General features: G+C 43.3%; 1 protein-coding gene across 7 annotated transcripts in view; it reads left to right on the top strand.

Moving 5' to 3' along the window:
* The window catches only part of KALRN (kalirin RhoGEF kinase), a 518343-nt gene that overhangs the window by 473497 nt on the left and 17093 nt on the right, over positions 1-27753 (top strand). For 5 of the 7 annotated variants that reach the window (XM_054830972.1, XM_054830978.1, XM_054830973.1 and 2 more), the window contains 11 exons: positions 558-650; positions 1723-1773; positions 2116-2193; positions 3108-3293; positions 6761-6932; positions 11347-11585; positions 12486-12733; positions 15905-16028; positions 17368-17427; positions 26510-26537; positions 26962-27133. In XM_054830972.1, the coding sequence (XP_054686947.1) occupies positions 558-650; positions 1723-1773; positions 2116-2193; positions 3108-3293; positions 6761-6932; positions 11347-11585; positions 12486-12733; positions 15905-16028; positions 17368-17427; positions 26510-26537; positions 26962-27133 (1451 nt within the window). Of the gene's footprint in view, positions 1-557; positions 651-1722; positions 1774-2115; positions 2194-3107; positions 3294-6760; positions 6933-11346; positions 11586-12485; positions 13469-15904; positions 16029-17367; positions 17428-26509; positions 26538-26961; positions 27134-27753 lie in introns of those variants that run through there. The other 2 variants (XM_054830977.1, XM_054830976.1) reach the window with 1 other exon arrangement.

Below are 27753 nucleotides of genomic sequence, written 5' to 3'. Positions count from 1 at the left end.
CTCAGAGTGCCACAGCTGCATTGATTTCTGTGCAAAATAAAAGAGACTTTTTAATCCATAGTCTACAAACAGGGCAAGAGGTAAAAGTCATTGGAGCTGGGTGGTGCCTCTCATAAATTCCCAATAAATTTGTCTGTTTCAAGAAATCGTTGGGACTAGACACATTTAGATATTAATGTGAAAGAAGCTTGTTTAACAAGGGAAAGACGTTTCATTTCACCCAAGGGCATGAGGCATGCTAGGCAGGACTTAGTTGTGAGCTAATCCCCGCTGCAGTGGAAAGAGCAGTATCCAGACCTTGCAGTCCTGCTTAGTCAGCTCAAAGGGGGAAGGGAGCCTGTGCTTTCCAACGCGTTCCAGCTCGGTCATGACTTTTACCCACTCCTTGCCTAAATAGGATATGCCAGATTTTTAAATCCTCTAAAATTCTCTCTTGCAAACAAAAGATTAAGAAGAGACTAACTTTCTGTGGAAATACGTCTCTGCTGAGACATTTTATCACGTTCTCTGTCTTACTCTGTGATTGTTTGCAATTGTTTTTAATCCTCAATTTTTAGGAGGTTCAACAGGAAATAAGCCAACGGTTAACCATCAGTGACTTTCTCATCAAACCCATTCAAAGAATAACTAAATATCAACTTCTTCTCAAGGTGAGTGGAAAAATGCAGTTTGGACTAAACTGTAGTCTGCATCTTGCATTAGATGATGTTGTTTTAAATCAGCCTTAGCTTTAACTGAGGAATAAGTTCATCAAATTAAGAAGAAAGAGGAGTCTGCTTATACATGGGCGTACAATGGTAGAGTCCTATGGAAAATGTCCAGAGAGCAGGAGGACCACATCTGTAGTTTGCAATTTAGGATAATAAAAAGGGGTTTTTTTTATTATTTTCCATTGGATTTTTTTATAGAAGAGTAAACTTTAAATAGGAATTTTCTTCCTCTGAATTTTCAGAACAAACTTTCATTCATGTTTTTTAAATTGCAATAAAGATGACCAAGTGTGTTGTTAAAGCCTGTCTTTGGTGCCGAATGGCATGCTTCTAATAAATGTTACAGCCTCCATTTCTGAATATCTCTCTTCAAATTAGCATAAGAAACTTATTTCCAGAATATTCTGATGTCTTAAAATTTGAGGAGCCCACAGCAATTTTTTTCCCAAGGAGTCTGACCACTCTGGCTTCTGCTGACTTTATCTACAATGCCAATTACTCAGGACTTCGGAAAATTCATCCCTAGGGGTCTCAAGCTAATATCTAAAATCAGGCGTGTCTGAGCCCTCCCCTGTAATCTCCAGCAGTACTGGGGCTCTGAGCTGGTTTCTTCTCTTTTTTAACTAGTCTTGACCAGGCTGCCATCAGCCCACAGTTTGGTAATTGCACACTAGCAGAGAGACATCAGTGTGTTCCCTGAAATGCCAAAAGGAAAAGAAAAATCTTCAAATGTGTGTGGTTTTGTGGCTTAAGACAGGGAACAAGTCAGCATTCCCAAGGGCTAATCCCAGCTTTGTATTCTTTCTGTGATGTTTTCAGCAACCATCCACGCCACTTTTCCATATCTATAAAGTGGTTATAATGTTCAGCAACCTCTCAAGGTGCATTTATTAATATTAGTAAGTGCCTTCTCAGAAAATCACATGCTGAATATGCTTTTTCCTTTTCAAACTGTCATCTTTTGTTTTCTCTTTCTGAAGTGCCTTAATACAAGCCTTTCTGCTCTCTCCAGGATTTCCTGAGGTACAGTGAAAAAGCTGGTCTGGAATGCTCTGATATAGAGGTATGTTTTCATGTCCTGGACAATAGTGCTACGTTATCTAATGGCACTTTATATGGAGGAATGAAAACCCCAGTATTCCTTTGACAATAGTTGAAGATCCCGCTGGTATTCTAAATGTGGTACTTCTCTTAGCTTAAGTCAGAAGCAAAAGATGAAGGCACAGTCCTGCATTGTAGGTGCACCATCCTCTTTTAAACATTACTGTACATCTTCAGTGCATGAGGGCCTCACCATGAATAACTGCTAGCAGTGATCATGCTATTGAAGTTCATTATTCGACACTTTCGTTTTAGGAACCCTCTGATTCTCTTGTAATAATGCAACATCCTTTTTCCTTAACAGAAAGCAGTTGAATTAATGTGCCTTGTACCGAAACGTTGCAATGATATGATGAACCTGGGTCGCCTACAAGGCTTTGAGGTATGCATTTGCATTCTGCTTATAATACCAACTAGGCAAGGAAAAGTATTTTATCCTTCTATGATTGTCTCTACAATCTGCCCTACTCCAGGCTGTTTCCATAGTGCTTGTTCTTCTCCAGTGCTGAGCTGCATGCTTTGGTGATGTTTCAAAGGTGGGGGTGATATACCCCTCACTCTAAACTTGTGACAATCTATTGTTTCTTCAAAATGTGAGGTCTGTAAAAGCTTCTGCAAGTTTGAATTACACTTCTTATACCGATTGCCAGAGCAAAATAAGTGGTGAACCAGACTGCTCTGCCTGTTAGTAAGGTCTCCTAACATTAACGTGTTAACAGCTCCCTCTGACTTTGGCAACATCCAGGAGAGGGCTTGTGAGTTATAACCCCACAGGTTACAGCTTGTGGTTTGTAACTAAGCCAGTGTAGACTTTGGCAGTCCTGGTGAGATGTCTTATCTCCAAAATGAAGTCAAGTTTGTCTCACTGTCTTATGCATCGTAGCATTCCTGAAAACAGGTAGGTCCTGGTTTTTTGCACCTTCAGAGGTGTTGTCACTGCCTACTGGCTTAAGGGATGATGGAGAGCTCATGACTAGAGGGAATCCAAGGCACTACAATAATAAGCTACATAATGGGAACAGCGTTTGAAATTAAGTACAAAACAGTCTGTCTGAGACCTCTTGCTTTTGGTGTTATATGCACAATCAGTGGCAATGAGAACAAAGAAAACCTATGTTATTTTCCTGAAACTGAGCTCTTGATTTACAAGATTGCTGCTTTGATAACTTAGAGGGGATATGTCTCACATGAATTCACGCTGCTTGTAGAACTTGGACTGCACGAAACACAGCAGATTGTCTCATGGGATCATGGTGGGTCAGGGTTTGTAATATTGGTGCCTTGTCTGCTTCTCAGGGCAAGCTGACAGCTCAAGGCAAGCTGCTGCAGCAGGACACCTTCTACGTGACGGAGCAGGATTCTGGAGTTCAGTCTCGACCGAAGGAGCGTAGGGTGTTTCTCTTCGAGCAAATAGTTATCTTCAGTGAACTCCTTAGAAAAGGATCTTTAACGCCAGGCTACATGTTCAAGAAAAGCATAAAGGTAAGAAATAGAGAAGGAAATGTTTTCTGTTTGCAGAAAACATTTGCATTTACCTTTCAGTGGATCAGAAGCTGTTAAAGACCGTCTCTAAATAAACCACTGGGTGTCTAAACTTACTGGGTAATTTTCACAAGGTTCATAGCCAGGACAGGTCCTCTGTCATTCATAGCTCTGAGCGAGCAAATATTGCTACAAAGCCTGCAGTAGTCCCAGGAAGTATACAACAGTTGCTTTTAAGCATGATCATAAAAGGTGGGGGAAGGTGTAGTATCCAAAACAGTCATCTTGGGCCAAGCTGTAAGTCAATATTGCTGTGACATTACTGGAAATACTCTCCCTAACAGGGGGAGGACTCTCAGTACAAATGTGAATGTTGCAAGAACTATTTCAAAAACAAACAAAAACACAGTTCTAAAAAATGTAGCTATGAGGAATTAAAAAAAAAACCAACCCAGCTGAACTATAAAGAAAGTTTTAAGAATTTAATTTTGGTTTTAAACAAGCTTTCCAGATGATGGGGCTGGGACTAAAAGTAAAAACTGAAAGTAACCAGGGAAAATATTTATTTGTTTGTTTAAGGGGTTTTACACTTTTTTAACAAATGCAAAGTTAACCTCCGAAATGCTAAGTGAAGGTGAATGAATGCTACACCTCTCTGGTAGAACAGCCTTTGCTGTGCCTGCAGAAAGAACAAAGTCACTGATTCATTTGAATGTCTTGAGTGTTCGAAGCTGAGAAACCAGTCTGGGTCGATTTCCTTTCAAAGATACAGGTTAAAGAGAGATGTGGGAGAATACATTTTGTTTGCTCTAAATTTTAAATGGTGCATTAATATGAAATAGAAGAGAAAATATCAGGTGAAATAATGCATAGTAACCATATATAACTAAACAAATCTATGATAAACAGCATATTTACTGAAATGGAGTCATCTTCTTGGCTGACAGAAACTGCAGCATTTACTGAAAAGTCTATATCCATTTGCAAGTCAGTATATTTCATAGTTTCCAACCAAATAATAAGCTATGAATGAAAAACCTAAAGTGTACAAATAAACAATCATCTTGATTTAGATGATAGCTTTGATTTTATCTTATTGCTGATTTAGATCATTATTAAAGTTGGAGATGGAAATAACATGAATCATTTTTACTTCAGTTTATTTTATGTGTAACAATGAGGCTTTTATCTGCAGGAAACAATTCCTGAATTGTATATTGTAGATAAAGAGAGAAAAAATAAATCTCTTCTAATGTCAATAAAATTAGCTTGCCTCAAGGGTATGAGTTGCTTTTCTAGTTAAACAGCCTATGAAAGTAATGCTGTTCCCACTGCCTCAGTTTAAAAATTTTGTGTGATAATTTTCCAGTCCCTTTTTCTTCCATTTGGCAAACAGCTCATTCTCCTGTTGAGAGCCTACAGTGAGTGTGGGATCCCCCGTGGCTCCATGTGCATTTCCCCCACTGCAGTGTGGATTCTGTATGCTGGCAGCTCTCACACCCTGCCTCCCAGCCCCTGCTTTTGCATTTCTCTCATGCTTTCCCACAGAGATGAGCCATGTCCCACAGTGGAGCAGGACCATTCCCTGCCTCCCTGTGCCACAGGCATCCTCACCTTGCAGTGGAGCCTCAACCTGAGCTGGGTGATTCCCTGGCGAGAGGCACTTTGTCCAAAGGTGTCACATAACCAGACTACCTCATCACCTGTCTTTCATAACCCTGCCCTGAATGTGGGCGTCCAGAAATTGCGTCTGGTCTGAGTTTCTGAGCCAGAGTTTGAAGAGGCTTTACACTGTCAGCTAGGACCAAGTTTCTTTGACCTTGCTTTGAGTGCTGACAAGATCCTGCTGGGCTGGTTGAACCCATCTTCACAGCAGTTATCAGGACTGACCAGCCATCTTTGGCTAGCTTTGATACCATCTGCAGTCATGGTTGTCCAGTTCTCTGGGAGACACTCCCTGTGAGATGTAGGCTGTTTCCCTGCTGGTCACATCCTCCCACACAGCAGAAGGACCTAGCCAGCACCAGAAGTCCCATTTCTTTCCCCAGTCTCACAGCCACTGCTGACCACTGAGGTCTCTCCATTACACTAAGTGCATATGACTTCAAATGCAGCCATTCTGGTCTGTCAGGGAGATGAAGCTCCCAAATATTGTTCTCCAAGGTCTGTCACACTCATACTGTAACAGAAGCTTCATCATGATGTCCTACATTAACGAAGAACCCTTCTTTTTGCAGTGAGATAATTAGCATTCAGAAATTACACATCCCTTCTTGGATGTTTCTCAGCTGGATACCTTTCAGACTCTCAAAATACCTAAGTGGGTAGCCTTGGCAAGTGCATCTCCCTGAGACACAAATAGGAGCTTAGGCACTCTGACTTACAAGTCTTTTTTCTGGAGTCATACCAGGATTGACTTGTTTGCTTTGGCTATCAACCAGAGGAGCAAGAGCTCAGAACAAGAGGAAGAGCACTGTCGAAGCTCACTGTCTGTCCCTTTCCTTGTCCCCATGCCAGATGAGTTCCTGCCTGTCCCTCTAACTTCACAGGGACTCCCAGAAGAGAAGGAAGAGGCTCTTTCTATCTTGCAGTTTGAACGCTGGGCAGTATTCAAATGTGGAGTGGATCTCTCCATACCTTGACAAATATTCAGAGCAATTGGAGATAGACTTCTAGAGGGACATTAGTGCCTTAGCCTTCAGAGCTGTCTGCTTTTGACATGAAGACTCTCTCTCTCTCTCTCTCTTTTTTTGAAAGGCTTTGCCAACCTATTCTTCTTTACTGTCATAGATATAAGTAGCTCAGGAAAAGTTAAAGTTACAGGTACACTTAAACAGAAGCCTCACAAGGGCAGGACAGTGGCCAAAATTGCCATCCATGAGATTTCCAGAAAGAGTATCTGTGACTACAGTCAAGTGAAGTGATTGCGCACAGATGACAGCGTAATCTACTAGAAATAAAAAGATCTGTTGGAGCATCAGGGGAGAATTGCTCTTTTTTTTTTTTTTGGTATATCCCTGTGCATAGTCCTTTCCATTTTTAAAATACTCTAATAACTGAGACTTTCTTTCCCGTGGAGGATAAGAAATGTAAACACTTACTTAAATTGGAGGAATGGTAGATTTTAACAACATCTTAATGGGAACATTTTAACTCTATTTACAGGTTACAGTAAATTTTTAGCACATCAGTCAGGTCTATGTTACCTTAAAATAGCAGTTGTAATTCAAGACAAGGCGGCGGATGTCTGGTACATCTGTCAGAGCTTTATTAAGCATCATATTTAAGCTTAAGATTTATCTGTCTAAATCTAGATGAGACAAATTCTTCTGATTATGATCTGACAGTCTGTTATCTGTTATTGGACTCAATTATTTTCAGGAACTTTTCACAATAATTTTATTCTGATTCTTGAGTAATGTTAACTCATGCTCCATGTAACACATGCTTACTTTGGCTTGTTTCAGATGAACTACCTTATCATTGAAGAAAATGTAGACAATGATCCCTGCAAGTTTGCTCTAATGAGCCGGGAAACATCAGAGAGAGTAATTTTACAGGCAGCTAATCCAGAAATTCAGCAAGCTTGGGTACAGGACATCAACCAGGTCCTGGACACACAAAGAGATTTCCTAAATGGTATGTACATGGTCTTTGATTTGTTTCCCAAACTGCAACACTAAATGGGATTTAGAATCTTTGTGTCTTTGTTCCCTCTACGAGAAAAACATTCAGCATAAGGAAAATCCCAAGGAGAAAACAGGAGCCCAGTCTGCCGGTGATTAAGTACTGGGTCAGGCAGTATCCACAGAGTACGTGGAAAGGAGTCCTCCTAATTTACAGCTGGTCTTTGAAAAGAGACCACCTCAGTGCCACTGTACAGAGCTCTCTATCCTGCATGCCAGGCCTGCCTGGTGGTATTTGTCCCTTTTGTCAATGACATGCCTTTGGTGATAATCCTTTAAAAATGCTGGGGTTTGCAGGACTGTATCCCCTGGTGCTTTCCATTCTACAGGGAGATTTTAAATCTAATACCTTCCTAAGGCCATGTTGAAGCCAGGTTGCCATTTTGTCGGCCACTTAGAGCAAGCCTTATCCCCAGAAACCTCCTATTCAACATCTCCATGTGCTACAAGCTGAGGGCATGAGGTGGGATGAAGGCTGCCTCACCATCTACCCCCTTGCAGGTCCAAACTTGGTGGGGCAGCAGCTGCTTTCAACAAAAAACAAGGGGGCAAGGAAACACCTGGGCATGTTTCTCCTAGGAACCATAGGAGCTGTGCATGAACAGGGGCCTTTCCAAAATGTCAGCTTTGCTTTAGGAATAGGTTCGGAGTGGTTTGAAATAATATTTCAAATTAAAGCTGTGTTTCTTAAAAAAAAAAACAAACAAAAAAACCCAAAAAACCAAAAAACATACACAATGAACAAAAGCATGGATTTTGAAAATATGCAGAAATCAAATTTAGTTAACAATTTTAGCTTGATCTTGCTCTTGATTGGGTGAGGGAAAGAGGAGGAACCAGGACTAGAGGAAAAAATTAAAAATAGTATCTCTTTGTTAGTTTGGAAGCAACAAAGTGGGAATCATTACTTTGGAAGTTTCCAAAATTGGTTTGTACTATTCATTTCAAACCAGCTTTTTTAATGGAGCGTACATTAGTAAAGAGTTCTATATTTAAAAACTTAAAACATGTTCAATAATGAAATTTATTTGCTTGAATCAAACTGTTTTGGCTTGGCACAATCTGTTGGCTTTTTTGATTTTCGGGTGTTGGCGTTTGGTTTTGTGGATTGTTTTATTGCAAAATCTGAAGAGGCTCTTCCAGTTCACATCAAAAAAAAGGTTCCCTTTTCTTCAACGTGGAAGTTTTGTAGTCCTTTTAAAATTTTAATTTAGCTTAGCTTCACTTTTCACAAGTTAACTGGAAGAGGGTTACATGCAAAAGTTGTTTGTGACAGTTCGAAAACTGTGGCTGTGCTGAGAAAGGAAATAGTGTTTCGCTCGTGATTCCAAAACTTGATATTAGGTTTCCGTGATTTGGAATAGAAAGGGCCTCAATACTACCACTGTAAAGCGATTCCTGAAATACATTGGTGAGATGAGTAAACTGGAGAACTCAGACCAGTTGGTAGCAAAACTTGCTGGTTTTGTGTCAGTGCAGTTGGCTTTGAAAGAGGGCTTATTGTAATAAAAATAAATTCCACTAATGGTTAGCTACAGAATTTTTTTAAAAAACTTGGGAGAACCCCACAGACACTACTGCAGTGGTTTTGTGTCCCTTCCACATCTTTCTTACTCTTTGTTTTATTTTTTATATGTTCCCTCCTATCCTCCCAGGACTTACTGCCCTATGAGCCCCTTTTTCTACTGAAGCATCTTCACAGCCCCTATTTAGTCTGTCTTCTGTGAGGCTAGCAAGGAATTTGGTGGGTTAGGAACATAATCGTCAGTATCTCTAAAGCTAGAAGTAAAAAATAAATTTATATTAAAACACAGGCTTAAGGATTTACTTTAAACCTATAAATAAGATCCAAGAAAATTATATTGTATCCAGTAGATCCTGTCCAGCCCAGGACAATTTAAGTGGCTTTTAGGATGTAATCTTATTGAGGCTGACTAATCTTTAAATACGTTCTTTAGCTTTGCATTTCATTAAAGCGGATGTTTTCTGTCTTTAAAATCATACTAAATCCACACTGAGCCAATGCTGCCTAAACTTAATAACAAAATATTCCCTGTGAGTTCTTGCCCAAGCTGTCTCTGATTTTCTCCCTTCAACTGGGAAGCGCTAAAGAGTAAGGGGCTATGTGCAAAGCATAGTATTGGCATCCGCAGTTCATAAATGTAAACCTTGCTGTGATGACACTGTAATATTCAAGCTTTTCATATTTTTCCTTGGAAAAGCAAAAACCGCTAAGCTTGAGAAACAGACTGTGCACCAAACAGTCTATAGTGACAGTCTATAGTGGCTATAGTGACTGTTCTCTCTTTTTCCTTTAAAAAGCAAGGTGTAAAGAAAATATGTCACTGATGGATGTATTTCATAAGGACAATGCTATTGATCTGGACCTTTTTTTTTTTAATCATGTTTTGGGGGGGGGGGGGGGTGAGAGAGAAAGAGAGAGCACGCAAGTATGCAGACACTGATTTTTGCCAGAAGCCCATAAGAATACTAACAGATGATGAACAGGACGCTGGAAGCCAGGCACCGCTGTGATAGTTAACGGTGGAATTAGTAGTCACAAGTGGACACTCAGCTAAATACCCTTTAAAAGCACTGAGTAGGATAGATTGTTTCAAGATAGATAAGTATTCATTTGGGTCTTATGGCTAAAGACCTTGCAGCTTAATCTACTGTATATACTAGAAAAATGTCACCGTCCCCGTCAAAATCACTGTCAAAGTTCTCCCCAACCTTCCTTCTCCTCAATGGCTGATCTGCAGCAGGACCAAACCATTTTCAGGTGCAGTCGAGGTAAGCGAGTGAAACTGGTAGTCACTGTGGCATAAATCATAGAACCACAGAATGGTTTGGGTTGGAAGGGACCTTGAAGACCATCTAGTTCCAACCCCCTGCCATGGGCAGGGACACCCTCCACTAGACCAGGTTGCCCAAAGCCCCATCCAACCTGGTCTTGAACACTTCCAGGGATGGGGCATCCACAACCTCTCTGGGCAACCTGTTCCAGTGCCTCACCACCCCTGCAGTGAAGAATTTCTTCCTAATATCTAATTGAAATCTACCCTCCTTCAGTTTACAACCATTATGAATCAGTTCTGTGACAAGAGTCACTGTGTAGGTTTTGGAGCCAACTAATCTTCCAGATTGCTTTAGGTCTAGTTTTGTCCTTTTGGAGAAAATGGTGATCTGGCATCCTCCTTTTTTTTTTTCTTTTTTTTTTTTTTAATCTCTTGTTCCTTAGAATTAGGTAATTTCTTGTTGAAGTAGCCCTGCCTTTCTCTGGAAGGGGAATGCTAGAGTATGCTGTGTGGTGCTGAGCCTTTCTGTTTTTCTTTCTTTTTCCTCTTGTTGGGAAAGACATTTGTTCTGTTGTGGTTCCCTGGTTGGGCTGATGCTGTGACATTATGTCCTCTGTCTGCCTCTTGCTAGACTAGTCTCTCTGCATTCCAGTAGGTTTAGTCTGGTGCATGTACACAGTATTAACTCACTATAAATCATCCATTAAAGCCACATGACATGCAAAAACCAAACCCATAGGTCTGGGGACGGTAGTCTGAGCCTAGCAAATCTGTTCCTTTCCCATTCACTGTGAGTCCCAGCCCTGATCCCTTCTCCAAACATAACAAATTCTTTATTTCTTTACCATCTGGCATTTTTATCTTTCCTTTTCCCACTGTAAGCTCTCTCCATGACTATGAAATGTACACTCTTACAAGCAGACTTTTTTTTAAGGCGTGTGAAGCTGTTTTATGTTGCTTGTGGGTATTCTCTGCAGAGGTCTGGACTGCTGGGATTAATGTCTTTATGCCATCTATACTTCCTCACTTGCTGGTCATTTCCTGTGGTATCCTTGAACCAAAGTAATTAACATAGAAAGCACATAGAGACCCAAGTTGCAGTGCATCATGTCTGAAGAGTCTTTAGTAGTCACACTCTTGGGAATACGCAAATGAGATGTAGGGGTCTTGACCTGTGTTTTCTGATGATAGCAAAATTTGCTGTAATTGAGCTGTGCATCTCTTATTGAGGCTTTCATTTATTTTGACTACAGGATGTGATTAATTTGTGTGATTTCAAAGACAATTAATGCAATTATGTGTGCTACAAATGGCAAATATTTTAGCCCACTGTGTTGGTTAGAGCAGCTGTTCTTTGCAGTAGCATGGAGTGCTGTGTTCAGGTCATGAGCAGCACAACGTAAAATGCTTGTGTCCTGTCTAGCCATGAACATGCCGTGTGCTTCCATGGGTGGCACCTCTTGTTCCTGTTTGATTTGCAACTTACATGTCTGTTCTGATTGAATCCCACTCTGCATCCCTTTGCAATGTCGTTGAAAGCATATAGCTAATTCTTGTCCTCTTTTGCAGCGCTACAGTCTCCCATAGAGTACCAACGCAAAGAAAGTAGCTCAGCAGTGCTGAGGCCCCAGACCAGTAGGGTTCCTCAGCCCAACAGCAGACCCTATTCTTCTGTTCCAGTAGGGTCTGAGAAGCCTTTGAAGGCTACAAGCCGTAACCCATCTCTCCCACCCCTGAAGATATCTACCTCCAACGGCAGCACAGGGTATGAACACTCACAGCCCGGAGACAAGTATGAACAAAGCAAGGTACTGAGCTCATCTGATAGAACATGATCTCATAGCCCGTTCCTTATACTGTAGATGATCTGTGAACTTAGCTTTAATTATCAGCTAACCAGGTCAACAGGAATCAACATACTGAAGCAATGGTGTAAAATGTGATTTAGGATTAGAGACTGTGAAAGCTCTTGCATCCAGATGGGTGGCACTTCAACTGGGAAATGGAGACAGAGCCTGACCCTGGAGCCCAGAGGGCTGAACCCAGCATTTTTTCGGGCACTGTGTTCGCAGACCTGGTGAACTGAATTTCCACTTGCAGTACTGGCAACAGCAATATTCAGGCTTCTGTAATATCCATTAACCACCCATTCCTGAAGAGGTCTACTCTGATGGTATAGAAGAGTTTAGACCTTTTCCCACGTAACAGTTCGCAGGGTGCCAGTTGAAGGTTATAATTTGGGTGCGTGTGCACTGCACACAAACCACCAAAGAGTCGGTAACCATCAGCAGTGTTTGGACCCTGCTGCTGGCTGCGGTTGACCAAAGTCACTTTCCAATATAACCTTTATTTAAGATCATGAGATATGTGATTATTCATTCGGCTTCTAATGTGAGCCTTCATCGGTCTTTCCCCACATTTGGCTTGACACAGATCATTCATCTGTAACACCATACGAATGAGAACATGGCTGGGGCACCATGACTGGCAGCTGTGAAATCTAACATGAAACAGGAGACTGGTTTGTATCAGATCACTGCCGCCTTTCAGATCCTTAAAATCCTTTTCTACCAATGTGAACCTTTAGTGTTTTATATCTTTTTCCCTGGTACAGTTAGGCTGGAAATGAAGTGGTGGGATTGCTGCCGGAAAAGGCAGGTTCCTCAGTGCTGCCTGCTCACCGGTTTCTGTTGTGTCCATTTTCACAGACTGATTTGGGAGGGTGCAATGGGACCTCTTCCATGGTGGTGATTAAAGATTACTATGCACTGAAGGAGGATGAGATCTGTGTGAATCAAGGAGAGGTGGTTCAGATCCTTGCTATCAACCAGCAGAACATGTTCCTGGTGTACCAGCCTGCAAATGACCACTCTCCGGCTGCTGAAGGATGGATCCCCGGCAATATCTTGGCTCCCCTCACTAAGTCCACTACAGATAATAGCGACGGAAGCATCAAGTAAGTGCCATGTTGGCTTCGCTGGGAGCACTATGTGGATTTTTTGAGGAAATAAAAAATAAAAAATAAACAAACCCAAATGGTAGGGAATTCCTGCTGATTTTTATCTACAGTGCCATTGGAACAAGCTGAGTGGTCAATCCGCAGCATCGGGCAGCCATGGTGGATAGCTCGGGTTTTACTTATTTTCATTTTGTGGGGTTTTGTTTATACTTTGGAGAGAAATAAAACTATAGACGGTTAAAGACATGTTTTATGTTACACCAACATGGACCTGCTTGGACTGGACTTATATTTATGTTGTATTAAGTTACTAATCTATATATTGGTTATAACACCATCTAGCAAAAAAAAACCCCACAAAAAATCCAGGCCCCGTGTTGGACTGAGGTTTGCTTCTCAAGGAGGAGAGATTTTGTTGTCTATGGCAATTTCCTTGTACAGCTTGTATCTTTTTTATTTTGGTTTGGTTTGGGTTTTTTTTTTTCTGTTCGTAGTAACTTTTGTAATATATTTTTTGTTTGCAAGACCCCCATCCAAGTACATTCCTGTATAAAGTATTTTGCACTATTTAAAAAAAAAAAGAAACAAACTCATATTGATGAAGTCAGGTTGTGCAATATAATGAATAGTCGCAATGTTCATCATTGTACCTGTAATGTAACTAATTTTAAATGTACTATTTTAAATATGTAAAATAAATTTTCACCATGAGCATGTTTTAATGAGGTAAAAGGACTAGTTTGACCCTTTTTTGGTTTTGTTTTGTTTTGGTTTTTTTTTTGTTTATAACATTTTGTTGCTTATTTAACAAATGTGTGGATATATATTTTTCTTTTCTGATTTTTAGAAATTTGTCAGTCTGAAATGACTAATGCAAGAAAGTGGTTTTTTGGTATTAAATACAGAAGGTACAACCCTCTTTTCAGTAATACCTGTTGATTTCTTTTAACATCTAAAATGACTAGATGGTAATGCATGATGTATGCTACAAATTGTGTTAACTTACATGAGAACCTCGAGGCGCAGAATTGAACACGAGGAAAGATATTATGACATTCACTAAAAATAATAATTCAATCTCTGTTGCAGTTTCAATTAAGAGAAATGATGCCTTTAGCTGTCAGTCAGTAATGAATGCTACCACGAATTGCATGTTAAGCCAAAGGAATTGCTTAGCACGTCTCTTGCACATCCGCCACGGCCATTCCCGGGTTCCTCTCTAACTACGATATGCAACCACGTGCCCCTACATTCAGCCATGGCACCAGGCTCCTGGTGAAGACTCTGATTTCATAGCAGCTGTACAGTCAAATTCTGCATCAAATTATGTAGTCGTATGAATTGTGGCCAGGAAGGCGTAACAAAATTGAAAGACGCATGCATTGCACTTCTCTCTCTCTCACTGCAGTGAGATTTAAAGTCTTAAATCACATTTTCAGACTCAAACAGCTAAAACAATTCCTGAAACCAAAAAAGTGCTTGAATAATAGAAGTCCTATGGGTAAAAAATGACCTGGAGCAGGTGTTATCTTCAGCCCTGTCTAGTCTGCGAGATCATATTGACTAATTAGTATAAGTAATAAAACTGTTTCTTCTGTTGACAATCCAGTAGTGTTGGCACCATGTATTATTCACCGATAGGTCAGGGACTCCATCAGCCATGTCCTTGACTCTTACCGTATCTTAAAGGAAAATGTAACAGTCCTGAAGTGTTGGATGGTAACTCCCCCTGCTCTGTACATCTCATTTGGACCTCCTCCAGAAACACCCAAATATCAGACAGCACTTACTGTCCAGCTGAGACGTGCAGGGTGCACCGGTGCTCCTTGTGCTCAAACACGACTGCCCATGCCAGCTGTTGGCAGTGGAGACACTAACCCTAGTTGCAAAAACAGTCGATACGACCCAGTTCAGCCTTGTGCCAGTGGGAGGCCGTTAGTTTACTCTTTTTTTTTTTTTTTTTTTTAATTTGAGCTATTGTACAGCTGAATTATAACCAAAAAATGCTTAGGAATCAGAACACAGTGTTCACGGGGGAGCGTCGGCTGTGTGGGGCATCCTTTGAGTCCTACCTTGCTAATATACTGCGTTTTATTGGCATCGCAGGTGATCGTTGGATTACATGCAACTTGCTTTGTAAAATGTATCAAGGTACAGTAGACATGACATGTGCCAAACATTGGGCTTAAACATGCAAATCAAATTTGCATGACTTAAAGGTGGGCAGATGCTTTGAACCTGGATCCCAGCTCATCACACTGCTGTTTTGAGAGCTTTCTGCTTTGGACAACATACCTCTTCCCAACACCTCCCCCCAACCTGTCCACTATTTAAACCAAATGAAATCCATATTAAGAACTGGTTTGGGTTGGTTTTTTTTATTTTTTTATGTCTGCTTTGATATGCAATTTCTGTTGTCAACACAGCATTGCTCTTACAAAGGGTGGCGTGGTCTATTGTTTTTTTTTTTTCCAAGAGCAAGGTCACAGAAGCAGTAATGAGGGCTGAAAAATGTGCTGGAAATCGTGGCTGCTGTGATGCTAGCCCAAAACCATGGACTGACTGATGTTCTTTCTAACTGGATTGGCAAAACCAAATGGGAAATTCTTGGTCTTGAGAGGCACAGCATTCTAGGAAATTACTTATCTCTTGGAAAGTTAATGAAGTAGCTCCTATGTGTTGAGCTATTCATGTTCTGAGCAACATGTAGGGAGCAACACCTTGAATTTCTTGATTTTTTTTTTTCATTTGCTCTACTGAGTAACGTATTAAGACCGTTCTCCTGTATTTACATTCGTTTCACTGCTTTTAACCAACATTGATCTTTCAACAATAGCAAAAATAAAATAAATTTTAATTTGTGGCAATGCAAGACTAAGTCCCCGAAACCAGATGACCAAGTTCTAGTCACCTGCTTCCATCCTGGGCATTTTTTTCCTGCTCCATGCATTTAAACAGCAAGTGTGGCACAACATCTGCTTCGCAGAACTGTTTGGGTTGGTTTTTAACTTCAACTCTCATTGCTCAGATTGAGATAGGCATATTGCCAGTGGCTTTCACCTTCTAGGGAACTGCAGTAATCGCAAATGTGGATGCTGGTTCCCCTTTCCAAATCCTTCATTTCTGCTATGATTTGCCATTTGATTGCTGCGTTTTTTGGTACAACAGGAAGTCATGTTCATGGCATACCCTGCGCATGAGAAAGCGGGCGGAAAAGGAGAGCAGTGGCAAAAATGAAGCCAATGGGCCACGTAAATCCAAGGATATTCTGGGGAACAAAGTCTCTGTTAAAGTGAGTAAGGCCATCTGAAAGCTGTGTGCTGCTCTCCTGCTTCCCATCCTTTTCACCCCCTATAGCATCCTCTCCTGAGAGAGGGAGGGGGCGGCAATTTTGGGTTTGTTTTTTGGTTTTTGGTTTGGTTTGGTTTTTTTCCACTTTAGTTATCTTCTTTTTTTCTTTTTTTGTAGTATCCGTTTTAGCAGGATTTTTGCATGCAAGATAAAATGCAGCCTTTGTTTTTTGTTTTCTTTTTCCTGGCATCCCACATGCAAGTAAGTAATCTTCATTTTAAAAAAACCAAAACTATATATAAGGTTAAATAACTGTTCTTAAAATTGGGACAACAGTGATTTACTGACCTCTGAGCTAGCCCGGTCTGCAGCTCCATCAGAGCAGCTGCAGCGGTGAGAAAGCCACTGGGTGAACCAATGGCCTTACTGAAGTGGATGAGTTTTCTTCAGGCCAGTATTTCACCACACCTTAAGAGAAGAGGTTCTCAACCTTGAGATGCTTAAGATTTTCAGTCTGGGGAGATGGTCTCAATGACCTTTTTCTTTCCATATTATCAGACAGGGAAGAGATGCTGACTCGGTCTTGCCAGGAGAGGGTTTCGTGTGTGTCTGTGTGTGTGTGCGTGTGTCTGTGTCTGTCTCTCTCTCTCTGAGATCTCCCAGTATGGAAAAGGTTGAGAACTGTGGGGTTAAACTCCATCTCCTGCTCTGGGTGCCTGACCACTGTGCTCCAATTCAGAGGATCCATCCCTATAAACCGACCATGAGACCTGCTCAGGACTAATCTGGGGCTTTCCCTCCCAGCCGAGGCAAGCAAACACTTGTGATTTTGACACAACCAAAGCCCAGCCTTGATTCAGGAAAGCACTTGAGCATGTCCTTTGGATCCACCCCTCTCCAGGAGAGCCCGTGATTAAGTGTTTTCCTTTGCGGAGGCTTTCCATCTTGTAAGCCTAGTGAAATAGCCATGGCATGTGCAAAGGGAGGAACCCTGCCACTGCTACCCGGGCACCCCTCGCACCCACTGCGCAGCCGCCCTGCAGCCGGCCGGGCCCGAGGGCAGCGGTTGCTCCAGCATGGTGGCCACAGTTCTTCCTCCTGTTGCTTCCCTGCTGTTTTTACTACCTGAACGACTGCCTCTTCTTTGGCAAAAGCATGTCTTTGCCTTTGCTTCCCCTGTTTTGTTGTTGGTTTGGGTTTTGTTTGGGTTTTTTTGGAGCATTTTCTGTACTGTTACCCATTTCCATGCTGCTCACAACTCCTGTGCTGCTCTGCCCTGTCTAACCAATCTCTCTTCTAATCTCTTGTTCTCTTTCTTCCTCTTCATGCTGCCAAACAAGGAGACAAACAGCTCAGAGGAATCAGAGTGTGATGACCTTGACCCCAATACTAGCATGGAGGTAGAGACAATCATCCTTGTGATTATTTTTTTTCCAATAACATGCCCATTTTGAAATGCCTTTGCTGGAAGGGGAGCTGGTGGGTCTGCATCGCTCATGGACCTTTGTGCCAATTAAGTGTGAGTCACGCAAAGCGCCAATTCTGGTTTTGCCAAGCGGTGAATCGGAGTTTGGGCTGCCGTTGTGATGGGATCAGTGGAGGAAGCTGAGGAACAAGCTCCTGCTGAGCTGGATGCTCACGTAGCCACCCTCAGTCGCTCTGTCCCACCTGGGACATCATTCAATGAAACGATAACACATGCATGGCAACTGCCGATAAATGTAGCAGCTTTCTATATTAAAAACACCTCTTGCCCTGGCAATACATGCTGAGCTGCTAGTCAGGCTTGTGTTATAGATCACTGGAGCAAATGTTGTTGCATCACAAATAGTGCTTTAAATTATCTAGAAGGTCAGAAAAGACAATGTCTCTTTTTTCTCCTAGCAGTTGGTGTCTTTTAAATAGCAGGAAATCCCATTTCTGTAAAGGTACTGAAGGAGAATGGTAAAACCAGTTGCATTAAGGTACCCGTATCATCAACAAGGCTGATGCAGATAGGTGGACCCAACTTGTGATACATTACAGTACTCTTTTTTTCCAGCGTGAAGCCACCAATTCCAGTGGAGTGACCAAGATATGTCTTTTTGAAATAGCCAGAGTGAGCTTAAAATCAGAGTTACCTGTCTGGTTCTTCTCAATTAATACCTTGCAGGGCCCATTTCTTCTGTGTATGGTGATCACACCAAGCATTTGTATACATTGTACCAAGGCTGAAAGAGCTTCCTGCTGAAACAGGCAAGGACAAGGTTTAGAGAGACCTAAGTGATTTTTTAGAGTTGATGGGGCCAGGTCACTGGAGAACAGGGCTGTGTGTCCTAGGAGATCTCCAGGATGCTGTTAGCTGGGCTGCACTATAAAAATCCCGCAAAAGAAAGCTGATTTTCCTTCTGGAGAAACAAAACAAAACAAAACAAAACAAAAAAAAGAGATGTACCACCTCAGCTATTATCCTGTAGGCTCGCTTTTATTTTAATTGTGCTGGCATCAGTAAACACATCTTTGAGAAGAAGATATGTACTAATGCAAAGCTTTTGACCCAGCTGACATCCTGGAGACTGAATGGTGCTCACCACTAAAGCTGCATTATTCTCAGGAGTGCGTTCGCATTTTCAAAGAGCATTTTGCCAATCACAGGTAACAACTAGATATATTTGTTACAAGGCAGTGCCCAGTTACTGCACGTAAGCCTGTAAACTTGAGATCATTGGAAATTGCCCTGTGGAGTAAAAGGTGGCTGGGATACAGGTGTAATGTGCGGAGCTGGGTGTGAGTCACCGTTCTTTTTGCAGAGGATTTTTGTGTTTTGACTTTGCTCGATAGGAGGAAAACCAGATGTTTTAAAACTGTCAGCGGAGCCCTTACACTGTTGGCATTTCTAGTCAGCTCTGGCATGTTCCACGTGGGTCTTTTTGTTTGTTTGATTTCGTTTTTTTTACCATGGTACAGTCTGCTGTTCTTGCCTGCTCCTCAGTTCAGGAGGTAAGATCCTTTCTATTTAAACCAAAAGACGCTAATTTGAAGTCTTGGCTGTGGTATGAATCTGCTATTGGAGGAGTAATTATGTGCCCGGTATGTGACTTGATTTACACTCAGAAACCCCGTCCTGCATCTCCCAGGTCACTTACTGGAGGCAACAGTGTCACTGTGCTGCACTGCAGTCCCCAGGAGCCACAATGTTCCTCACGGCTTGGAAAGCTCCAGTCTGCTTCTAAGCAAAACTCTTTGGGACTGAGCAAATGTTTAAAATGGCAGAGGGAGAGCAAATGAGTGCAATTCTGGGCGTGACTTACGCCAACCTAAGGTGACATTGCCCTGCAAGGAGCAGCACAGCCCTCGCTTTGTGCTGGTTTTAGTACATCTGCAGCCTGGAGTGAGTGCGGTCAGCTCGTTGGTTTGGCTAAGAAATATTGTGGGAGAGGATTGCCGATACCCAGTATAAACTAAACAAAATCATCCAGAGGGAGCAGAGCGAGGGCAGGTTGCTAAAATGCTCATGAGGGAAACAGCCCTAGAATCGGCCGTGGGGAAGTCTAGTCCGTAAAGGTCTGAGGTATTCCCTGGAAGCCACAGCTGTTCTCCCTTTCCCTTTATTATCAATGTTTTGATGCTCCTTTTTCAAACATGTTGAGAAATGAATTATATTAAGGCCTTGGGAGCTGAAGTCTTTTCTCATTAAAGCAGAGGCAAGGGAAGCTACTTCACCACCAGAGCCTGGTTCAAGGCTTCATCGGGTCTTTACGCTTTGTGTCCTAGGTTTAAATAATTGTTAAACAGCTGTGCTACCCCTCCACCCCAACCTCCGTGTGCACAGAAAATCAGTATCTCACCTGGTTTTCCTCTCCCTACTCCATGGTATGTCCCAGCGGAGCTGCTGGTGAGCTCCCAGGTGAGCTGGAGACAGCGTGACTGGCTGCCCGAGGAGGGGGAAGACCTTGTCCTCGCACCTGGCTCAGCTCGTGATGGAATTCATAGATACTGGGAGTGCAGTAGGAGAGCAGTGTCCTGGCCATCAACATTCAGAGGTGCACAAGGCCCCCCCCATGTCATTAAGGTGGAGTCGTTGGTAGCTATTATTACAGCCAGGTAATAACAGGGCAAGTCACCTGGCTTCTCTTAGAGGACTGTCACCCCTGACATCCCTCTTCCTCCCATCGTGCATGAGAACGTGCACCCAGTGCTGGGATAGAGCGAGCAGTCTCTAAATGCAAAGCTGCCGTATTAATTACTTGGAAATGGTGCAATTTACCTCCAGCCTACTCACTGTGCAAGAAGTTGGTAAGCTGGTCATAGTATCCATGATGTCCCACAGCTACTGTGGTCTTTCAGATCTAGCTGTGCTTCCTGTTTATAAAATACCACCTATCTGTTAAGTAGATTCCAGATTTCTGAAGGATTTTGCCTTCGTTTCAAGGGGAAACAGAGACAAAAAGAAATGTGGAGAACAAATACAGCGAGAGCAGAAAACTGAAATACTGGGTGACTGTTTTAAAAGAGCTAAAATGCCATTACTGTGATTTTGCCCAAAGAGGACATCTTGGCCCTGGAGAACTTTCCATTCATTCTAACTTGGACTAGAAATAGTATCTCTTTGTGGCTCTTTCTTTTCTCTTTGTTTATCAATATGTAATGAAAGTGCATAAGGATGGAAATGAAATTTCCCACCACCCCCCCAGTTTTCTGCTTTGCGCTGTTGTTTCACAAAACAGAAGGTGCAAACTCACCTGTTAGGCATGTGAATGTAGGAGCAGGCACTTAAGGAGCGTGTGTAGCCACGTGAGGGAGAGGAGTAACCTATATTTAAGAAAGATCGGAGACTCCCTTTCTACATGTCTTTAGGTAATTGCACAGGGACAGGCAGCTCCACTTCTGGGAAGAAGGTGTATGCCTTTGTGAATCAGTAAATATCGTCCACACCTAAGTCTGAGGTCCTGGACAATGATGCAACTAATTGTCCTACAATTCTGTGTTGTAATGTCTCATGGGGTTTCGATATTGCTGAAGGGGTCATAAGTCAACTGTGCAAATCCCATCGGGCTACCTCTCTTGTCTAAGTGAATGTCCTCCCAGCAGTCAGAAGACCTGACTGAGCTAAACCTGACTAAATTCAGCAGCAGCTCTTCCAGGCTTTGGGGTGGACATCACATGTAGGGACCAGACATGGGTCCAGACCTCTTGTTTCACACAGCATGACTCCAACTGCAGTGCATTATACGTAATCCTGATCAACACACAACTGTCACCGAGTGTCTCGTGTTTGCTCCGCTTTCTTAGCTGTGCGAAGGAGAGATGGAGTCCAGGCCCACCCCAAGTCAGTGGAAGTGCCATCATTAGATTAGTGAGCTGAGCTCTTGCCAAGGAATGTAAGTTGGGCTTCATAATCTATTTTTTTTCAGTTATGACATTTTAGCATGCTAAGAACTACTCAGAGACACTTAGAGCAAGATAAGCACTAGGAAACTTCCTGTAGGGAAGAATATTGTGCTAGCACCCCCACAGTCCACGTGGTTGAATAAGTAATGGTTTGGTGGCTACAGCATTGGCTCCAAGTCAACACTCAGCTCAGGCCAAGAATTCTCAAGCACTTTGGGCAAACGCGTTCACCCCCTGCCTTGAGTTGTCCATCTCCAGAGCAGATCTAGCATACTTTCTTTGCGAGATCTCCCACAATACTGGTAAGAAAGCCTGTCCTGGCCTGTTGTCACAGTATGGGTGAGTACGATCCTGAGAACCTACCGTGTTTCCCTGGGGTGGCCTCCATGGGTGACACTGCTGTCCTGCTGCCCTGAGTGGGCAGGGATTGCTGAGACTGACCAGGAAGGTGGCTCATCAGGGGTGATGTACCCTGAGCTGGCAGCACAGGTGCTGTGGGTTAGCTTTTGGAAAAGGAAGAAGTGACCTACTTCATCTGCAGGAAGGGGGTAGAGTGCTACAACACAGTGCTTGGAGTACCAGAAACATGCCACCGCTACAACCACTGAAGCACACCAGCCATTAGGGCCTCGCAGCAAGGGCGTGACGAGGGCACAAGGACTTCTGCTTTGCATGGATGCATGCACAAGTCAGCATCCCTTGTGGCTTCTCCATCAATCTCAAAGACAGGTGAGCCCATCCATGCTGGGTGCCAGAAGGCATTCCCCATCCCCATCCCCACCGAGACGCTGGGGCATTTCATCAGATACCATTCCCTCATTTCAAATTACATTTTCCCTTTGGCAGATCTATCCACATGTAGTGGGCTACTTAGTTGCTCCTTTTATCAAGAAATTTCTCTTGTTAATTTATGTTTTTTAGGAGAGGATGGAGGTAACACTGTGAACTTGTCCCCCCAAAAGTCTCAAATTTGGCCTAGTCAGAGACAGACTGACAGATCATTTCCTACAAATTAGAGTTGGCTTAATTCCTCTGTAACTCATTTTGGTTTTTTTCTGAGAATCATTAATTTTTTTTTTTTGAGTGAGGGAGCAAAGAACATGCTACTGACTCTGCTACCAGCACGTTCAAATGCGTCAATATTTTATTTTAACTTGTTGAACAACAAGTGCCATGAAGTGTTTACAAAATGCTGAGCCGCTCGTCATGGAGTAAACATGCCCTCTACTGTTTAGATAAAGCATGGATCTTACTACAGAGGGCTTGGTTTGCAGCCTAGCCTTATCTCCTCTGGGGAAAAAGCATTCTCGCTCCTGTTCTTTGATGCACTTCCTTAAAGTGGGCCTGAAATGCGGCATTGGAAAAATCCAGGTATCCACCAGGCCCTTCTGTGCATTGCGTGTGTCTGGGCTGGGCTCGCGCCTCCCCCAGGGAGGTGAGTTAGGCATGGCGAGGGCGTCTGCGACGCAGAGGCGAACCCTGGGAAAGGCGAGAAGCCCTCGCACGCAGCCGAGCCGCGCTTGCAGAGCGTTTCAGCTGGCCGTTGGCATTGCAGAATGGTTTCTCGCTCCGCACCAGGCGCAGCATGCGTGCACAAATGAAAGGTAAGCTCTTGCTAAGAATTAGGGCGGTCGGAGTCACTTTGCGAGTGGACTTTGCTGATACTGCTGCACGTGCCTTTCTATCTTTGTAACATGAGCTTAACAAAAGAGAAAAAAAGTGGCCCAGTGCTGCAAAATAATGAGTTGCTGGATGCAGCACCTGTGCTGCTCTTCTAAAGCCTGGCTGTTATGCTAAGTTACGCTTAAGTCACTTAGATCTAAGTCACGCAGATCCCTGCAGGTCCCCATAGCATTCAAGTACCACTTCGTGTATCTTTCCTGGTTTGAGCCCTGAAACAGCGGAGGCTGGAGGAGGGAGAAGCAAAGTCTATTTCTGGCTTTTTTATTGAATAATCCTGAGCCGTCTTCCCATTTCTTTATCTCACCCCCCTCCCTCCGGCTCCCTGTCTTTGCCTGGTTGGCGTTAGACCCCACATCACTTGAGCAGAAGCTGTTTCATGGTCTGCCTTTGTCACCCTGTGCAGGGTTTCCGTTTTTAGCCATCATTGTACTTGAAACAGAAACTCTCCTGGCTGCGGAGAGAGCGTTACAAGTTTTCACCCACCCTGGACCAAACTATGGGTATTTCATCCAATGGAAAAAAAAATAATCTATTCTCATCCTGTCATTTGACCCCCTCCTTCAAAGCAGATCAAATCCCGTTCCCTAATTGTGATGTATTAAATCACTTTGGTGGCACTTAAACACTCTCTTGCAAACAGGCTTTTATTTTTGCCTAAGCTTATAGTAGGCAAAAGCTGCAACGTGGCTGAGGGACTGTTGTTAGGTAACATTTTATTAATTAACAAATGAAGTTTTAGCAAAGGAAATGTGAATTTTACCCATAGACTTTTCCACATTATCTAGCAGCGGTAATTTTCTTACTGATATTCCCATGGTGAGGCAAGGAAAAAAAAACATTGGTAAGGCAATTATTATAAATGATTGTGCCTTGAAAGTCATTAGAAATGTAGCATTATTTATTTATAGATATATCCATTACATTCATTATTGTAGCTGCATCTTCTAATGAATCCTTTAGAGTTATAAAATTAATATAAAGTGTTAGGAGCGTTTCTTGCTCCTGATCTCTAATCCTACAAGGACAGAAATCAGTGAATAATAAGGGAATTTAGTGCATGCTGCAGGGAAGGAAGGGGAGAGCTTCGGAGGACAGATGTGTGAGCCAAAAACTACAAAAATGAAGATGTATGTGCAAATGAGCCGATGCCTGGGGTTACTCAGCTGATAAGCGGATGGTCTCACTGAGTGAAAGCGATGGTTATCCTCAGAACAGTTTTTTCTTCCTTTGCTGTGTTGTGTGAGCCATACAGCTTAATCACGAAGATCATCTCTCCTTTTCCACATGCACGGGTAGGAGAGAAGATGTTCTTCTTCATCCAGTGCCCTCTTGTACCCCGATTTCTCCCTGCCCGCGGGACCCACGGGGTGGTGTGTGGGTCCTGGACCCTGCGGAGCAGCAGTCACTGTCTTTGAGCCCCTCACCCTCTTGGAGGTTCCCAGGTGGCTGGCTGGAGGTCCACATCCTGGCATTGGTGCCCAGCTGAATCCTTCAGATGGGGCTTTGTGCTTCCCAAGCAAAACCAGGGCCAGGAGGTGCAACTGGGAAGAGTGAGACAACGCAGAACCCAAAGAGCCCAGCTGGTTCCCTCACCCGCCCAGGCTCCTGCCTGCCGAGTCCAGTCATCCCATCGCAGGGGTGGCACGCTCTCCTGCCCCCTCCCCGCTGCAGAGGTGCCTGCCAACATGGCTTTAAAAAAAAAAAAGCAGCCCTAAATATAGTAATAGTCCTCAGAGAGTCCTCTCCAGGGATGTAGGCAGAGCTTGGCTCCTTCCAGGATGCTGGGAATGAAACATTTGAAATCTCAGCACCCTCACGAGCATCTGAGAGCCCAAACCATCATGCTTTTGCCCACCAGGTACAGACTGGCTACGTGGTAGGAACTGAAACCTGCTTTGCCCACAAGCAGCAGCCCCTACTTGTTTCTGAAGCACAGAGTGTAAAGCACTGGCATTGACCAGCTGTTCCAGCCACCACCATCAACATTGGGTTCTCTGTAGATGTGTCCTGAAGGATCAAATTCTGCCTATTGGTAGGACAAAGCATAGTCCCTGTCTCAGACGGCGAGGAATTTGTTGATTAAGGTTTGTTTCTATGGGGAAAAATTGAACCTTTGTGAGTGGCAAGTCCATGTTATGCCTGGTTCATTTGGGCTTTCTGGTAGTGGTAGGGTAAAGCAGCCCAGGGGCTCAGTGCTGGTACCAGAGTTTTGCCTGAGGCTATAAAGAAGGGCTACGAAACCAAAATCAACCTGAATATGCTCAAGTACCTCCTTGAATGGCACCCTGAGCCATTCACCTTGGAAAACTATTTATAAAGCCAAGATAGAAATAGAAATCTTGAAGACGTATCTACGTTATTTTGAAGGATTATTGCTTCTGCTTCGTGGCCCGGTTTCTGAGCCACTGCAAAAACTCTGATCAGCTTTGGCAGACCATGAATTAGGTCACTGCTTCATTAGCATCTTTCAAAATAGCTCTGAAATAGATAGTAACAAAGATATTTAAGGCAAGATAAACCACACTGATGTTTATGGTGCTTGATATCAAATTATTAGTTTGAATTTGGATAACAAGGCCTTATAAGATTATTAAAACAGTTAATGAGGCTAAAACCTCTATACCATTGTACACCACTATGTAGTTAGGGTTGATGCTGCATGTAAGAACTTATTGGCATTGTCTTGACTATTCCCAACTTTGCTTCCAGGGTTACATGAGGTAATTGGCATATATAGGCCATGGAGAGACAGTAGCTTTTCAAGTCTTTGCTAACTTGATCAATTAACTAGTTAGATAAAATAACTCTCAGTTATCCAATCCTAGTTTCAAGTTGGAAAGTTTCCAGCAGTCCAATGAAATGAATGAAATTTTACTCATTGTGATAGACCAAGAGTTGTTGCAGGACTGATACTTGCCAGTAGGCAAAAAGAAGGCAGTACTTTTGGTTTAGTGCTTTACCTTTTTTCCCTGAAGCTGAGCAGAGGTTGAAAGAAGTCTCCCCAAAGCTGGTTAGTGGCCAGAGACACCCCAGGTGTGAGGCGACTGCAGGTGCTGTGTGACGTGGATCCGGAGCCGGGCACAGGAGGGCACAAACCAGCTCTGGGAAGAAGCGTTAATGGCCTGAGCATTATCACCCAAGCCAAGAGAAAGCGTGTCCACCCTCCTCAGCCGTAGTGCCGTGCCTGTTACCTGTGAAGCTTTATCGGAGTTCAAGAAGCCGTAGCTTTCATTTACTTTCCCAGCTGTGCACGGGTTTGTTCAGTGGTCACAGGGCTTGCTGCATGTGCCAGCTGTTAGAGGGTGCTGGTAGCCACTGGTCAGTGCTTCTGCGGTTCTGGTCAGGTTCACCATGGTACCTTGTGAAACCAGATGTCTCTTTGTCACTGTTCAGAAAAAATAAATCCTTTTATTTCTTTGTATTTTTCAGATAATCAACCCCAATTTCATTCAAGAAGGTGAGTTAAGGACAGCTGTGCAGTGACTGGCACAGAGGGTGAAACAGCATGCTCTGTACCCACCAGGGTTTACAGCAAAGGCTGCTCTCCGCTGCTCGGTTCCCAGGGAAAGCGGTCTTGGCTCAGACAGCCCAAGAACCACAGACGAGGTTGAAACCCCCAAACCTGCCTTCACAAAGTCTCGCCCTCTTGCCAGAGCACAGGCCTGGGGACAGACAGTCCCCCCTATCCCCTTTGCTGAGCTGTCAACAGCTGGCTTTTAGTAACACAATCGGTAACACAATCCCAGGACCCCCAGCTCTTTGGGACCCAGACCCCATAGTTGGTCCTATAATGTATTCTCTAGGCTTTTATGGGGACACATCCTCGCCTGTAGATTAAAAGAATGTGTCGCGTGTGTGTGTGTGTACATGTTTTCTTCCAGTGGCTCCAGAGTTTCTTGTGCCATTAGTGGACATCACCTGCCTGCTTGGCGACACAGTGATGCTGCAGTGCAAAGTCTGTGGGCGGCCCAAGCCAACAATAACCTGGAAAGGACCAGATCAAAACATTCTTGACAATGACAACAGCACGGCTACTTACACAGTGTCATCCTGGTAAGGTCCTGCCTTTGGATACCAGCATAGCTGGTCATGATGGTCATGGTGCCCTCAAATATGGCACCAGCCAGGCTACGAGGCTCATCAGAAATGCAGTTAATCAAGTCCAGCATGGTGTATTGGCACATCGCTGCACCACACATCAGCTAGAAAGGGTCAGACTTTGGTGCTCAGGTAGCTCTATATTTCCCCAAGCTGCTGTAGGGTATTTCCACAGAGTGTTGCTGGCAGACGTGAGTTTGCTCTGATTGATCTCCTGAGCCAACTGCAAGGCAGAAGCAACTAATGTTTCCAATATATTAGTTTGACTAATATCGCCTCTGTGTTGCTGGGGCTTCTCTGCTTGAGTTTGATGCCATGCTCACCTTTGGGAGGAACAGGAGTTGAGCAGTGCAAACCGTCACCGGCTTGCAATGCCCATATCTCACTGGGTGTCTTCTCATTTCATGGGCAGAGGTGGCAACTCCTGCAGTTTTGCTGAGCCTTTCCTCAGCTGTTCCTAAAAACCCTACATGTACTCCTGGGAAGGCTACATATGGCTGCGTTTGGACAGAAAGATGCTGGTCATGATGTTCCCGGCTTGGCTAGCAGGGCAGGAAAACCATCTTTACAACAAG

The sequence above is a fragment of the Grus americana genome, chromosome 6 (genome assembly GCF_028858705.1).
Source record: "Grus americana isolate bGruAme1 chromosome 6, bGruAme1.mat, whole genome shotgun sequence".
In the NCBI taxonomy this organism is placed as follows: domain Eukaryota; kingdom Metazoa; phylum Chordata; class Aves; order Gruiformes; family Gruidae; genus Grus; species Grus americana.
Note: the sequence above shows the minus strand (reverse complement) of the source record. Positions and strands in the feature narration are given on the sequence as shown.